At 36.7% G+C, this 16,512-nt stretch overlaps 1 protein-coding gene across 1 annotated transcript in view; it reads left to right on the plus strand.

Moving 5' to 3' along the window:
- The first annotated feature begins 14,787 nt into the window (after window positions 1-14,787).
- LOC140154766 (uncharacterized) overlaps window positions 14,788-16,512 on the plus strand; it is a 43,170-nt gene continuing 41,445 nt past the window's right edge. The window contains exon 1 of the mRNA XM_072177333.1: window positions 14,788-14,899. Within this exon, the coding sequence (XP_072033434.1) occupies window positions 14,824-14,899 (76 nt within the window). The 5' untranslated portion in view covers window positions 14,788-14,823. The remainder of the gene's footprint in view (window positions 14,900-16,512) is intronic.

The following is a 16,512-nucleotide window of genomic DNA, read 5'->3' on the forward strand; positions in this document are numbered from 1 at the left end:
GCGATCTTAACACTGTGTGGTCTAGCAAGTAAACCACACCTACAACATTACATACGATATGTACAATGTAGACTGTAGAGTGTGGTCTAGCAAAACCACTCCTAGAGCGTGGTCAACAAAAAAACCACAAGCCAGGTTTGGCTATTTTGGGAAAACCCCTTGCTCACATTATTATAGTTGCTGTTGTATTATAATTTCAAGGATTGAGTTTTAAACAGGTGTGCTACAAATTGCACTTCTGGAAATATTAAGGCGGGCTGTCAGGTGTGCTATTAAACTGGACTCGGTAAGAAGTTGAGGAATTGAGGCGTGCTATAAATCGCACTCGGACAGGCAATTTAAGGTGTGGCTACCGGGATCGCACTTACATGCTTTAAAACTCAATCCCTGCAATCTTTGAGCATAAATCGGCATAATAAATCTTCAAAAAAAGAGAAACAAGAGATACTCCAATTCATTAAAGGGGAATACCGTATGATCATGATGATGAATTCTCTTATTCTGCATTGTGTGTACTGGAATATATCGTCAGCCTGCTACGCTATAAATTGTCATTAAATATTAAAAAGTCATTTTTTGTAATTTTGAAAACAAAGTACAAATTAAAATTTTGAAAACAAAGTACAAAATGTGGTTCAAGCATGCATCATTTACATAATCACCCTAATTATTTCAGATAATTCCTTTTCATTTGTATCATTATCATTTGTTCTAAGATTGGTGAATAATCATGTTTAAATTATGTATGCTTGAACCGTATTTTGTACAAAATTACAATTATTGGTACATTTAAATGACAATTATACAATGTGACTGACTTCCCAATCCCATGGCGACTTAAAGGAGGATTTTGTGATCCCGGCATCCTCTTTTTATAACATTTTTCAGTAGATATTCACGAAAAAAGCTCATTTCCAAAATTTCAGTTGATTCAGATTTTTGCGTTTGCGAGTTATGCATGATTATGTCTATTTCGTTCTGGTATACCAGAACAAAATTCAAATTTGATGATATTTTTGCTAAACGAATTACTCTGTAGGAAATTTTTGGTACAATACATCAACATTATGTAGCCACTAACTAGCCAGAGGTTTCCAGTGATATAAAAATCTCAACTTTTTTGAAAAAAATGGGGGGGAGGATGAGGCTGTGGATCACGAAATGCCCTTTTTAAATAAATTTAGTAACAAACTAACAACATGCAAAATATGGAAAAAAAAAAACAGGTTAAGGATCCTGGTCCGATCAACATGTGTTTCTTTTAACATGCATGGATAACTGGTAATGTAGACTATACCATTATTTATAATCAACCCGGTACAATTACCGAATAGGGTGCAACTTGCTAGATTTGAGTCCAGTCCAGACACGGACCCTCCAAGTCCAGGAAAAAAACCTGTTCTACACCGGGTAGACTGACCTTCAACTGGAAAGCATGGTGCTACATAGTACATGTAGTTCTCTTGTTTGAGAACGCTTTGTATACAAATTAACAAGACATGCAATGGGTTGGAGCAAACTGCAACTTTTGAATTTGCATCTTTCTTGAAAAATATTGTTGTAGTAGGGTGGCCACAATGCTAGCTATTGTGTGTACCCCTGCCTACATACACTAATGTATGGTGGAAATTGTAACAGATTCTGCAGCAGTTGGAAAACTTTTGGGCATTTTGAATTCAATATAATTTGTCTTCTAGTAACTTCTGTGCAAACCCGACTACCTAATTAGATAGAAAATTTTCTGCTCGTAATGAAGGTGAATATAGCATTTTTGTACAGTCACGCATAAAAAAGTTACGCACAAAATAAATTTTTGTCATCAAATAAAACTATTTTCCCAAAGATGTACAAATATGCTATTCAGTTTTACAATCTAGAACCTCAGAGCAAAATCCTGTGCAAAAATCAGACAATTTGGTTGTGTAGTTTAGGAAATACAGGCCTTTGAAGGTCATAATTGGCACATAATAGCGCCCTCAATGGTGAAAATCACACATATTTACCTTATAAGTCCTGGCAAAAGAATTATTTTTGTGATTTCAGCCATTTTAAAAATGTTGCAAAGAAGCAAATATAGCAATTATGACCCTGGATTTTTAGTATTTGCATAAATGAACATTAAATAAACAAAAACAATACATCTCATGCCTTCTTTGGCTTTATTCCCACAATTATCGCTTCATGAATATGCAAATTTATGACAAAATCAGGATTTTCCTAAAAATGGGGTAAAATGGCCAATTTTGTGAATCTTTAAAAGGCTGTATCTTCGCAACGGATTGTCCGATTGAGTTGATTCAAAAGGTTTTTGAAATCATTTTGCAGAAGGAACAATCCTGACAGAAATTTTCATGTGACCACCCTAGTTGTAGTGTGTTTTCATACAAATATTTTTAAAAAATCATGACCTTTTATTTGTATAACCCGACATTTAATGTTATCAAATTGTTTTACTAAATAAAAAAGCTACCTAATATAGAATAATAATATTTGTATTCGTAGTTGAGGTCAAAGAGCATGCAGAGATCATCAAACAGCTCTAGTTCTAATTCTTTGGCTTAGCAGACCCCTTTCTCTTTCATGACAAGATAATTTTTTTATTATGACTAGCGAACCGTCTATTGTATTATGGTTAGCAGTCCTTTTTTTATTATGAATAGCGGTCCTTTTTTTAATATGACTAGCGGTCCTAAATTTGTATTATGACTAGCGAACGTGTTTCTCTATTATGACTGGCGGTCCTTTTGTTATATTATGACTAGCGGCCGTGAATTTTTTCATTATGACTAGCGGTCCTTTTTCTTGATTATGACTAGCGAACCTCTTTTTGCATTATGACTAGCGGTCCTCTTTTCCTATTATGACTAGCGAGCCTTTTTCTCTATTATGACTAGCGGTCCTTTTTTTCTATTATGACTAGCGAGCATTTTTTTCTATTATGACTAGCGGTCCTCTTTTTCTATTATGACTAGCGGGCCTTATGACTAATGAACCCTTTTTCTTATGACTAGCGAACCCTTTGTTTTTTTTATGACTAGCGAACTCATGGTATAGGAAACTACACGTTATGACTAGCGACCCTTATGACTTATGAACCTTATGACTAGCGACGTGTAACCATCGACAGAACTTCGTCCATGGCGACATAGTGCTAAGGCAATGGCCCAGTAAAACTTCGTCAGGCAAGCTCATTTTCACTCAAAATATTGGCCATTTCCAATGTATTTTTAAAAAAAATGCAATGCCAAATCTTATCTTTTACCTACTATTTCGCCAATTTTTCATGTTATTTGCCTTCAGGGGGCATACTTTTGGCAGCATTATGCCTTGTTTTCCGGTGTAAATTGTACACTTCATCGCTACATGCTCGCTATGAAGACGGCCATCTTGGAAATTCACCTTTTCGGTAAATCCCAAAAGCCTTTGCGAGTACACCTAAGAACTCGTCATTCTGCGTCACGCCGATGCGCACATCGTTTATCGAACATCGAAAAAAAAAAAAAAAAGTCGGCGAGACGTCAAATGACGAGTCCACAAATTTACTAAAAAAGGGTTATGGGATTTACCGAAAAAAAATCAATTGGCGACTGTGTTTCTAGATATTTTTAGGTTAAAATTTTTAAAATATTCCTAAAATCATGAAAAAAAAAAGTCCTGGTATTTTTTCGAACCCAAATGTATGTCAACGTCAAGATACGAAATATGTCGACATCAAAAAACGGTGCAGACACCGGCCCTACTTAAATCTGAGCTAAAAGATGCAACTATTGGCTGCTGGTTCCAATTTTGAAATGTCTGTCTTTGTTTAGGATACAGCCTGGGTGAACATATTGGTCCCTTTATTCTTTTGCTCACTGTATGTTTGTCACTTAGAGTACTAGAGTAGTGCATTTTCATTGAGAAATTGTTTTGATGGATACACAAACAAAAATTGGTATGATAATATTTATCAAGAACTCCTTTGTCATAATTTATACAGTATTTTTGAAATAACATTTTAAAAGGGCATTTCGTGATCCACAGCCTCATCCCCCCACTTTTCTCAAAAAAAAGTTGAGATTTTTATATCACTGGAAACCTCTGGCTACATAATGTTTATGTACCAAAAAGTTCTTGCAGATTAATTCGTTTAGCACAAATATTGTCAAATTTGAATTTCATTCATTTTTATTATTACTGCAACTATATAGCCTGGCATTGATTAGTTTATGGGACAGATTTCCTTTAAATAATTTTCCTGCTCGCTGCACTCACTCGCAACATGTATAGACCATTTAAGGGGGTACTACACCCATCCATGGCCAATTATGTGCCTATTTTTGCATTTTCTCAAAATTATAGCACATTGGTGACAAGTAAGATATGTATATTATAGGGGCAAGGACTACAACTACTGTACTGAAAATTCAGCAACTCAAAGCAAGTAGTTATTGATTTATTGATCAAATATTGGTTTTCCCTCATTTTTTTTTTTAACTCCACAACTGTTGTCTGTGCTGAAATAAAATTTCCAGTGCAGTAATTGTAGTCCTTGCCCCTATAATATGCATATCTTACTTGTCCCCAATACGCTATAATTTTTGAGAAAAATGCAAAAACATGCACAAAATTGAGCAGGGGTGTAGTACCCCCTTAAGGTTTGCAAATTGGGACCCCAAAAATTTGGCATAGTGCAAGGGGGGCAAAAGATTTTTGGCGGGCCGAGAGTGGTGGGCAAGCGATTTTTGGTGTGCGAGGCGGGGGCCAAGGTGGGGGGGCAAGCGATGTTTTGGCGAGTCGTTTGGAAATTTTACCGGTTCATAATTATTGCACAGCCCCTAACTTAGTCGTGAAGTAGCTTTAGATTTAGAATACATGAATATCATAATTTGTTCATACTTTTGCATTGCAGTATTGTGTATATTATTTTACTAAGTTTTAGCATTGCTATACTAGTATAGGGTAATAATATAAATATTAATATTTTAATAACGTCATCGTTCAAAACAGAGATGGTCATACATCATGTACATTGCAACACAGTCATGACACTGACAGTGCAATGGTCATTGATGATGGCGATTATTTATATGCACCACAGAAGTTAATGAAGTAAACAATAATCACTTGATCACTATCAGTATCACTATAATAATTTATAATAATATTCAGGCTGTCAAAAACTTTTTTCATTCTTTCATTTACATGTTTTAATAATCCTGGGGATATGTACTGAGCCTGAGGAGACTCGGAAATTTTCATATTTTTCAATAACATCGATTTATTTTATGGTGTATTGACGGGGAATTTCCTATATTTTCTACGCAGATATACGTGATACGTGATACTGATAACACAAGGCCTTGCATCGAAATAGTGCTTACGTTTGCGTACAACCTTCAATGCAATGACGATGACTGAATCATGGAATTAGAATACCGTACACAATTCACAATGAGATCCAGGACACCTACAAACGTATATTTGTAAGCTTATATCTAGCTATAGATACCTCAGATCACAAAGCGATTCCACAGAACAATAGCTAATACATCAAGTTATCTGCATGCAACTTAAATTTACCTTTTTAATGGTGAAGTTCATCAGAAAGTTGTAAAAATCGGTCTACGGAGGTCCCACACACAGTCAGATCGACGAGCTGAAAAAATCACTAAAAAAGGTGAATGAGCATATGCTGGAGGAAATACGTGATTTGATTGGCTGTTGAAAAGCCATGTGACTTAATTAGTCATAGTAACGTACTTTGATTGGTCAATGGCCTCTCAGCTTGTCACATGGTTGTTTACGTGGTAGCAACCCCGACCCTAAATAATATTTTTGCATAATTACTATTGTATAGTTTACATCCAAATTTAACCCATAAAATAAAAACAATTGCAGTATTTAGCTAGTGCACATAAATCTCACATAAGTATCTTGTGATTTGCCCGAAAAATCAGCGTTATCGCTGCTGTACTTGTGGAGAAAGAAACATTTTTTTGCATGATACCTCCTTCTGCAAAACATAAGCACGTCATTCTATCATATGGCTGGGAAGGAAATAAACATAATTATGATAATTTACTACGTTAACCAATCAGAGACCGGCAGGGTGCGGAACTAAAATAGCTCTTGTTGCCGAGTACACACACATCATACACACGCGTAGTATAAAAATACTACGATTGACTGGACTCTGTCGCATTCTGTGTGGTTGATGAATGGCCAGGAATGAACGATGCTGTTGTTAGGGGCTTGAAGTTAAAATATATCGAGAATCGAGATATGCCCGAAATTAAAAATGCTTGCTTGTTTTTATTTTATCTCGGTTGTTGTCCATATATACTTTTTTAGTCAAAGGTGCAGCTGCAGGTCACAGGCTGCAGGTGGGACAATGGAAGTTTCGCAATAGTAGGCTACCGGTTTAACAAAAACAGCCGGTACTTATTCAAGGGCGTGTCCACAACCCTGGGATAAACATGTGTGAACCTGTTGTATGCAAATGAGACTTTTAATTTCATTGACAACTTCTTATTTACCACCACGGACCAGACACGACGTGACAGGGTGCCTGACACATGCCCTCAATAGGCGCAAGGCTGGAAACCACGAATGCTATAATAATTATTTAATTCTTACAGCCTGAGGGCACCGTACAAAATCAGATACAGGGCTCGAAACAAGTTAAGGCCGAGTAAGAAAAAAAAGTTTAGCGTCCCCGCCCTCCTCCTTTTTTGGAGATTTTTCAAATTTCTTTTTATTTTGTAAATTTTTATTTATAGGCCTAACTTCTTAAATAGGCCTATGTTTGAGAAGTTGAAATTTTGTATACAGCCTTGGCCTTGCAAATGTATAAGACACACCGTAAAATGGGGTAACTTCGGTCAGCGGGCGGGCCAGGGGTAACTTTGGTCGGTGAAATATTTTTTTTTAAATGGTCATATTTTCGTACAGCAATATTGTTTTTAGTCATATTTGGTGTGAATTTGTTAAGAAATATATTTGGAAGAAATAATAGTCGATCATGTCCAATTTCCTCAAAATTTATGAAAAAATCAGGATTTTTGACCAAAAATGAGCATTTTTTTAACGATATTTGTGAGCAAGGATGTGTGCTTGATTAATTTTACAAGGGGTCAAATGTCACAAAAAACAACAACTTGCCCATATACAGCGAAGATCAATTTTTTTGATTTTTTTCCTTCATTGAATGTATACTCATTATATTATTATTATAGGCCTATGTTTTGATGGATCCATGTGTGTGAAAATATTGGATCCAACACATAGGGCCTAATAATGATAAAATTGGATGCTTTACGCCCAATATTTATTGGTCTCGCTTATGAGTTGTAAAATATTGGACTCGACTACATATTTTAAAACTCATAGCTCGACCAATAAATATGGGCTCAACCGAACCAACTTTATAGGGCCTATCAATTTAAGTTGCCCCAAATGCGGGGTAACTTTGGTCAGGCTAATTTTAACCCCTAAGGCACCCGTACAAAATTATTAAAAAATCTTTTTCAACTTCAAAGTGTAGTGGGGAACCCTATGTCATAAAAAAGAGTTAATTAGAAATATAATTGGTTTTGTTTGGAAGCAGTGGTTAAGTGCCCAAAGTTACCCCATTTTACGGCATTTCGGAATTAGAGTTTTGTGATCACAGGAGGGGCCTATATACCTTCCAAAACAACATAATTTAGAGCAGTTTTCGTAAGAAAAAAAAAAAGCCCCCCCTCCTCCTCCTTCCTCTTTTTAAAACACCAGGACGCTAAACATGTTTTTATTTTTACTTGGCCTATTAAAAAACATTCAAATTCAAGAAATTATATGGTTTTGATAGGCCTATTATGTGAAAAAAGTTCGGTGGCACTCTATTATATAGATACCCAATGATAGCGCCCCTTTAGGCCCAATAAAAAGTAGGGCCTAATAATTAAATAAAATATTCACATGATTCTTGGACATTCTGTACAAATGCTTGTCAATTTCGAATAATTTTTATACAACAATCAATTATGATACGTTTTACTAGCCAGTAGAGCAAGTACTCAAGTTCAAGTAGGCCTAGTATACCAACAATAATTATTTTTATTTTTTTATGGTCTTTTAAAAAAAACAAAAAAAACAAAAAACAAGAGTCCAATTTCTGGAAAGAATTATTGTTTTTTCACCAACTTTTGTAGAATTCCTCCCATTTCCAAAAATACATAGGACCTGAAGTTACAGCACTTTAAGGGACCGTTCACAGATACTTGTTAGGGGTGGGACTGATGCAAAAAGGGGGGCCCTGAAAAGTTTTGACCCTAAGGGGGGGGCTGAAAAAAAAGACCATTGAGTTTTGAAAATTGAGTTTATACGCTTTTATGGGGTTGACCGGGGGGCACTTCAATTTGAAATGGATGTAGGTGTAGGGTTGGCACTTTCGCACTAAGGGGCATTCGGTGAGAGCAAAATGTAAAAAATATGGGGTCATTGGGTGAGATGAGAGCATGATTTTTGGCATTCGGTGAGAGCAAAATGTAAAAAATATGGGGTCATGGGTAAGAACATGACCTTTTTTTTAAATGAAATCTTTGGGTGAGAACCGAAACAGCGGAACAGAAACCTCAAAAATCGAAAAATAGGGGTCTTCGGGTGAAAGAGCATGTGTTCGTAAAAAATATGGGGTCTTTTTGGGTGACAGTGATGCTGAAAAAGGGGGTCTTAACAGCCCTACATACGCGTCACCTCCAAAGTTGGAGTGCCCCCCGGGGGTTGACCCATAATTTTCATGATTAAAAGGGGGCCCTTTTATTTATTTTTTTAGGTCTGTTAAAAGGGGTGGGGGCCGAAATATTTTCGCAATGAAATTTTTTTGCATCAGGCCCCCCCAACAAGTGTTTGTGAACGGTCCCTTAATGAATGGATTTCTACGGAGAATTTTCCATAGGCCCTATAGGCCTACATGCATCGATTGGGTGGCGTATAAATATCTTTTGACATGGGGGGGGTGGTGTTGGAAAAAGTTTCTTGAAATATAGTGAATCCAGCGCTTGGCGGCACAGTACGGTACAATTGCGCGCGAAGCGCGCGAAAAAAATTGCCATATTGAAGCGAAATAAAATGATGAAATACCGGCATGTTGCACAAAAATTGCAAAAATTTGCACTTTTGGGGCTTAAATGGACAAATAATTTGGTCAGAAACCTACATACAGGCATCAACATTGGGGGGGGTGATTGTATGGACCCCCCCCTGGCAAAATTATTGCGGGGATTTATCCCCCCCCCCCCCCCGGATCTACGCCTATGATTTGACCCCTTTATTGATAACCTATATCATTGATTTACATGCACAGCTTTCCTAGTTAAAGTGGCACAATTGTGATTTTCGTTGTTAACTATAAACATATCTCGAAATTTTATCTCCATATTATATAGCTTTATCACGTTCCGGACATACATTGTTCTTTTTTTAGACCGTTTGAGCTCAGAATTAAGCCGAATGCCTTATTTTTTTTATATATAAGTCCTGTATTTAAGTCCCGTTCAGAAATTTGATCCATGATGAATGGGGATGAGACGCTATTAATGCTATAGCGAAAAGGGGGGATACGATCAAAAAAATTCTAAACAATATTTTGAAATAGTAACTATTTTTACAGTAGGTCTATGGTATATATAACTAAAACAGCCTAAGTTGTCAACAACCGCAAAATTTTGAGGTATATAGTTTCATTCGTTTAACTAATTCTTCTTGCCGCCCATTCTGCCCGCCCTGTTTTTTGTTGCCCTTCTTCTTCTACCGCCCCTTCTTTACCGTCCCCTGCTTTTGGGGCTCTCAAAGCCCCCCCCCCCCCAAAAAAAAAGATGCGGGTCCCATTAGAGAATGAATTTGGAGAAAACCTTCTAATAATAATTACAAACACTCCCTGAACAGCAAGACCTTCCCTCTAAGCTTTTAATCCGATAAGCTGATTATCTATTTGTTTTCATGAACTTGGAAGACATTATTTGATGTATAATATTACTGAGCTCAATCATCTGAAATTGCTGGAGCGTGAACCACCCAGGCTGGTGGCTCAGCATAGTATTTTATTAACAGAAGGTTTTCTCCAAATTCATTTCCTAATGCGGAACGTGATGAGGCTATAACATTAATTTCGAGCCAAACAAATGAGGTAGGCCTATATAACGAAGAAAATTGCGATTTCATTTAATGCGTGTACTACGCTCGCCGATCGTATTACATGTAACTGCACGGAGCATCGCGCTCGAAGTGTGTATATACAAGCTGACATCCACGGTACATGTTAGCAAGCACTCGATCGTTGAACTCTGAATAAAACCGGGTCGACCCGGTTTTAATACAAAAAGTTAAATTTTACTGTTATTAAAGCACTTCAGGCTTGGTCTTTTACGTGGTATTTTAGTATACCACTGGGCATTATAATTATGCAAAAAGTAGAAATCCGAGTAAAATTTGAGGCGTCGCTGTAAAGCAAATCACACATGGCTTTAATGCTATCTTCAGTAGATAGCGAAAAAAAAACCCATGAAGGCATCACTGATCACTCTACTCAAAAATTTTAATTCTAACACGCGTTCTGCACGCGATTAAAAAAGGGCATTCGGTTTAATTCAGAGCCATTTTAACATAGAAAAGGGTCTGAAATAGAGAAAGATGTAGGTCCGCGTGGGTGATAAGGCTCTAATAATTATAGAGATACAATTTCTGAACCGGATTTATGTACTATAGAAAGAACATTAGCCGCTACGTGATGAAATGAAAATATAAAGACAAAAAAATTAAACATGGCTGATGCATATAGCTTCATCACGTTATGCATCTTTCTCTATTAAAGACCTTTTTAATAGCTCAACATTAACCAGCGTGTCCTTTTTTATCTCGCGCAGAATGCCTGTTAGAATTGAAATATTTGGGCGCATTCGATTCATTGTGATGTTTGTTTGTTTGTTTGTTTAAACGGTCGCTCCGTATGGAGACACGCTTGGGCCCTGATGGGACCAGGCTCAAACAAAAATGCATGTTTGTTTTTCGCTATCTACTGAAGATAGCAATAGCGTCTCATTCAGTTTTCTTCTGAGGCCAAAATCTCCATTTTAATAGGAAAAGGGGGGAGCGAGGCTCTCGATCAGGTCACCAATCTTTAAGTTATTTTAACAAAAAAACAGAAACATAATTCATTTCAGTTTGATTAAAAGTGAAAGAGGTCTCAATAAAAAGCGATATTAATAAGCCTATTATACGGTGTCTGATCTCCGCCAAATGCCCCCTTTTATTATTAATTCCCCGATTTTTACTTACCCCCCACCTTTTTTACAAATAATTCCCCCGTTTTAATTTCCGCTGTGTGCATATAGGTCCCCCTTTTTTGTAAATAGTTCCCCCTTTTTATTCTTACCCTTTTTGTAAATATTTCCCCCTTTTACCAAATAATTCCCCGTTTTAAATTTCCCCTTTACTTTCACCCGTTTTGTAAATATCCCCTTTTACTTTCACCCGTTTTGTAAATATCCCCTTTTACTTTCACCCGTTTTGTAAATATCCCCTTTTACTTTCACCCGTTTTGTAAATATCCCCTTTTACTTTCACCCGTTTTGTAAATATCCCCTTTTACTTTCACCCGTTTTGTAAATATCCCCTTTTACTTTCACCCGTTTTGTAAATATCCCCTTTTACTTTCACCCGTTTTGTAAATATCCCCTTTTACTTTCACCCGTTTTGTAAATATCCCCCTTTTACTTTCACCCGTTTTGTAAATATCCCCTTTTACTTTCACCCGTTTTGTAAATATCCCCTTTTACTTTCACCCGTTTTGTAAATATCCCCTTTTACTTTCACCCGTTTTGTAAATATCCCCCCTTTTACTTTCACCCGTTTTGTAAATATCCCCCTTTTTACTTTCACCCGTTTTGTAAATATCCCCTCATTTTACTTACACCCGTTTTGTAAATATCCTCCTTTTTACTTTCGAGCTAAATAAAATGAATAAAATGATACTTATTGTGTAATTTATAGGATATAGATCTACATTTAAGAAAAATCATAATCTGAATTATATCATGCAACTAAATATAGACCCAGGAAAAGGCCAGGAGTTTGGAATTCGAATCAATTCGATTGGCTTATTAATCGTTATTATTTTGGACTTGTCTCGACTTTAAAAAAAGACTAGGCTTAATTGCTACTTAATTCTCCATCTAACATAATAGGGCCTACTAATTCTTTTTTTTTTTTTTTGGCGTGCACCACTGACCGAAGTCCCTGGTTCATTTGTCTGGTCAATTGAATATACGCCATAGAGCCTTTGATTAGAAAGCACATTTTTATTGTTAACGGAATTGTTGACAAACAAAGAATAGCGAAAATTACTCGGAACGTCGAACTGGCTTAAAAATAAAGTTGCATAAAATCACACAGCCACACTTGTCATAAATATGCAATGCCCATTTTGTCCAGGCCCGTTTTATAAATGTATGCTTTTATTGTCATTTCACTGTTAAGACCGCTTGTTTTAAACTTTGGTGCTAACTTAAAAAAACACCTTTTGAATAATATAGCACAAACAATTCTTATTATCTAGGCTTCTGTAACAATGGCAGCCAGTTGTTTGTTGTCTCTGACATATCCCTGTTTATAGACAAGTTCTTCACAGACTTTCATCATTGCTATGAATTTGACCAGCATAAATATTTATGCATGCCAGTTTCACCCGTTTAACATTCTGAACATCATTTGGTTTATCAATCATATCGGATTTGCTCTTTGTACAGCCCCTCTATAAACGTGCATAAAAGTTGACGGATCCCTAACCCATTGAATTTAGCGGCGCTTGCACAACAGGCTATAAATCTACCTACGTTGGTATCCAAATTCATATAGAACGCCTTTCCAATAATGGATGTAGCGAAATGAGCTGTAGTGAGTGCACGGTACTCTCCAGGGTCCAGGCTTACTGGTAAAGCCTACGCACGGAAAACGGGGAGTACCAAACAAAAGGGAGTATTAAAAACAAAAAGGGAGTATTATTTAAAAGGGATAAACTATTTAAAATGGGAACCTATTTGTGAAAAGCGGGAGGAAAGTTAAAGGGATTATTTGTAAAAGGGGAACTATTACAAAATGGGTGAAAATAAAAAGGGTATTATTTGTAAAGGGGTAATTCGAAAACGGGGAAACTATTTGAAAAGGGGAATTAAAAGAAGGGGGAAAAATCTGTAAAAGGGGGATATGTAAAAGGGGGAAAGAAAATTCGAAAAGGGGGAAACTATATGAAAAGGGGAAAGTTGAAAAGGGGGAAACTATTTGAAAAGGGGAAAGTCGAAAAGGAGAAACTATTTGAAAAGGGGCAAGTCGAAAGGGGAAACTATTTGAAAAGGAGAAAGTCGAAAAGGGGTAACTATTTGAAAAGGGGAAAGTCGAAAAGGGGAAACTATGTGAAAAGGGGGTAAGTCGACAAGGGGGAAACTATTTGAAAAGGGGAAAGTCGAAAAGGGGAACTATTTGAAAAGTGGGAAAGTCGAAAAGGGGGAACTATTTGAAAAGGGGGAAAGTCGAAAAGGGGGAACTATTTGAAAAGGGGAAAGTCGAAAAGGGGGAACTATTTGAAAAGGGGAAAGTCGAAAAGGGGAACTATTTGAAAAGGGGAAAGTCGAAAAGGGGAACTATTTGAAAAGGGGAAAGTCGAAAAGGGGAACTATTTGAAAAGGGGAAAGTCGAAAAGGGGGGAACTATTTGAAAAGGGGGGAAAGTCGAAAAGGGGGAACTATTTGAAAGGGGGAACTATTTGAAAGGGGGGGAAAGTCGAAAAGGGGAACTATTTGAAAAGGGGAAAGTCGAAAAGGGGGAACTATTTGAAAAGGGGAAAGTCGAAAAGGGGAACTATTTGAAAAGGGGAAAGTCGAAAAGGGGAACTATTTGAAAAGGGGAAAGTCGAAAAGGGGAACTATTTGAAAAGGGGGGAAAGTCGAAAAGGGGGAACTATTTGAAAAGGGGGAACTATTTGAAAAGGGGGAAAGTCGAAAAGGGGAACTATTTGAAAAGGGGAACTATTTGAAAAGGGGAAAGTCGAAAAGGGGGAACTATTTGAAAAGGGGGAACTATTTGAAAATGGGGAAACTATTTGAAAAGGGGAAAGTTAAACGGGGAAATATTTGAAAAAGGGGAAAGCATTTCGCAAAAAGGGGGAAAACTGAAAATTTGGGGAGATGAATTATAAAAGGGGGAGTTTGGCGGAGATCAGACACCGTACTATTATGTAGACAATGCCGCTTTACTTTGGCCGAACATTTTATTAATGGCTGTATTATCAGTGAAGATGATAAACCCACTCACTTGACTTGCATAACAATTCAATTATCAGTCCGTGTTCTAAACTTTAAAACATAAGAAATGATTGATTGGTTTTTGGATTATGTCGGAGGGGGGGGGGGGTTACCGTACATCTTGGGAACCCTGTATTTGATCGATGTCATGCTTGACTGGAGTGTAATAGGCGTATTGCGTCAAATAAAATAATTGAAATTTGCCACGTATAAATAATTGCTCATTAAAATGGCACGGTGGTGTGCAGTACTGTGCATGCAATAAAGCCGAATTTATACTCCATCGCTGAGCAATTCATTTGTTTTTTTTTGTAATGAGGTAAATCACTTTTCCCAACGCATACACAAATCGCGCTATCTCATTGGCTTAAACCAATCGCGGGTCGCTTAGCGATGGAGTATAAATTCAGCTCAATTGTTGTAACTTCCTCCTTGTAGATTTCAGCGAGTCTTAAACCAGTATTCCTTCGATGGACTCCTTTGGTAGATCAAATAATATTACTTTGTAATGATTATGGCGGAAAAATTGACAATCGTTTTCATCCTGCTTGCATCTTTAGCAGTTGAATACATTGCTGCAGATGGTAAGACTGTTCACTCATTCCTTCATATATAATATATTGCTATGCATAGAAAATCAGTGCACACATATTTTTAAAATTAATGTCGACTTGAATTCATGTGTATCCTAACTTTCCCGGGGAACAATCCCGGGGAACAATGTTGTATGAAAGACTTTGTTTCACTCTGATTGGTGTTGAAAATGCCAAATTAATTTTGCTATTAATACGCTTAAGGTGTTCGTTCTGATGTCAAACTCTAACATAATGTGATCCAATTTTATAATGACCACATTTCAGCACAACTTTGAAATCATAAAAAAGGCTTATAGTTCTTTGGACGCCTTCAAAATATGTTGGTGAAACGGCTGGAGAGTTTGCTGTAGGTTCAGTGGTAAACGCTACTTTACAAGTAATTTGTCAATTAGGTGATCCAAAGATGTTTTTTAACCACATTAAGATATCTATAATCTTGTATTCTCTGACGAGTAAATAATGAGACTAATGTACGGAATAAAAATGTTTTTGACGCATCTTTGAACGTGTGGTTACGGGATAAGTCGACGGTAAAACGAATAGTAAACGTTTTGCCTACTGTGCATATCTCTAAAAGGAGTATTTCGTGATCCTAGCATCCTCTTTTTATGACTTTTTTCAGTAGATATCCACGAAAAAAGCTTATTCCTAAAATTTCAATTAATTCTGATTTTGCGTTTGCGAGTTAGGCATGTATTACACTGCTCCCTCCAATGTTGTAAATTCGTTCTGGTGTACCAGAACAAAATTACAACCCCAGCATGGTTTATCGTCAGTTTTTTCAAGTTAAAAGTATAGGACATGGCAAATTATATATTGATTTTTACAACTTGTGTTGAGTCACTTTATTTTCAAGTTGCTTTTGATATAGTGTAGTAGTGTTGGTTTAGGCGTTTTCCCTTTTGTGGTAGTTGATCACATGCTGGCAAACAACAATTAAAATTGAATAGACTATTTTTACTGTTACTTATCATTATTATTGAAGAGACTAATTGCCTGTTATGGTTGGAGTTAATGTCGACGTGTATCAACGAAAAAGAAAGCTTACTGATCTATTTTAATTTGAGCTTACTGACTAACTCACCCACCTGCACCGTATTTATGGGTCCTGAGCCCGGCGCTCTTTAGCAAAGCCATAGTTCATTGAATTTAAAACCGTATGACAAAGCAGGCGAAAATAGTAATATTTTGCACAAGATTTGCAATTTAAAGAGAATTGGTCATTGCTCGTTAAAATGAGGCTGGTATGGACAATATAAGTGTACTCTTCATCATTTTAATGACATAAAATTTGAAAAATGTTGTAAGGAACACTTGAGGTTTTGACTTTTAAACCTACTTTTTGTTAAACAAATGTGTTTGGATAGGTAGTTTTCAACATATTTACCACATTCACCTTGCTATAACATTGAATTGCGTTATCTATTGAACTAATGACGAAACGTCTTTTTAGGAGGAAGTGTTAGCTTTCGTTTGATATTTAAAAATCTGATTGGATGAAGGGAACACTTGAGATTTAGACAAAAACAATCACAGAGGCCCATTTTCCAGCTAGAAGCCCCACAGCTCTTACGATGCTATGTACTCAACCGTGTAGTGTA

Source organism: Amphiura filiformis, chromosome 6, assembly GCF_039555335.1.
Source record: "Amphiura filiformis chromosome 6, Afil_fr2py, whole genome shotgun sequence".
Lineage (NCBI taxonomy): Eukaryota > Metazoa > Echinodermata > Ophiuroidea > Amphilepidida > Amphiuridae > Amphiura > Amphiura filiformis.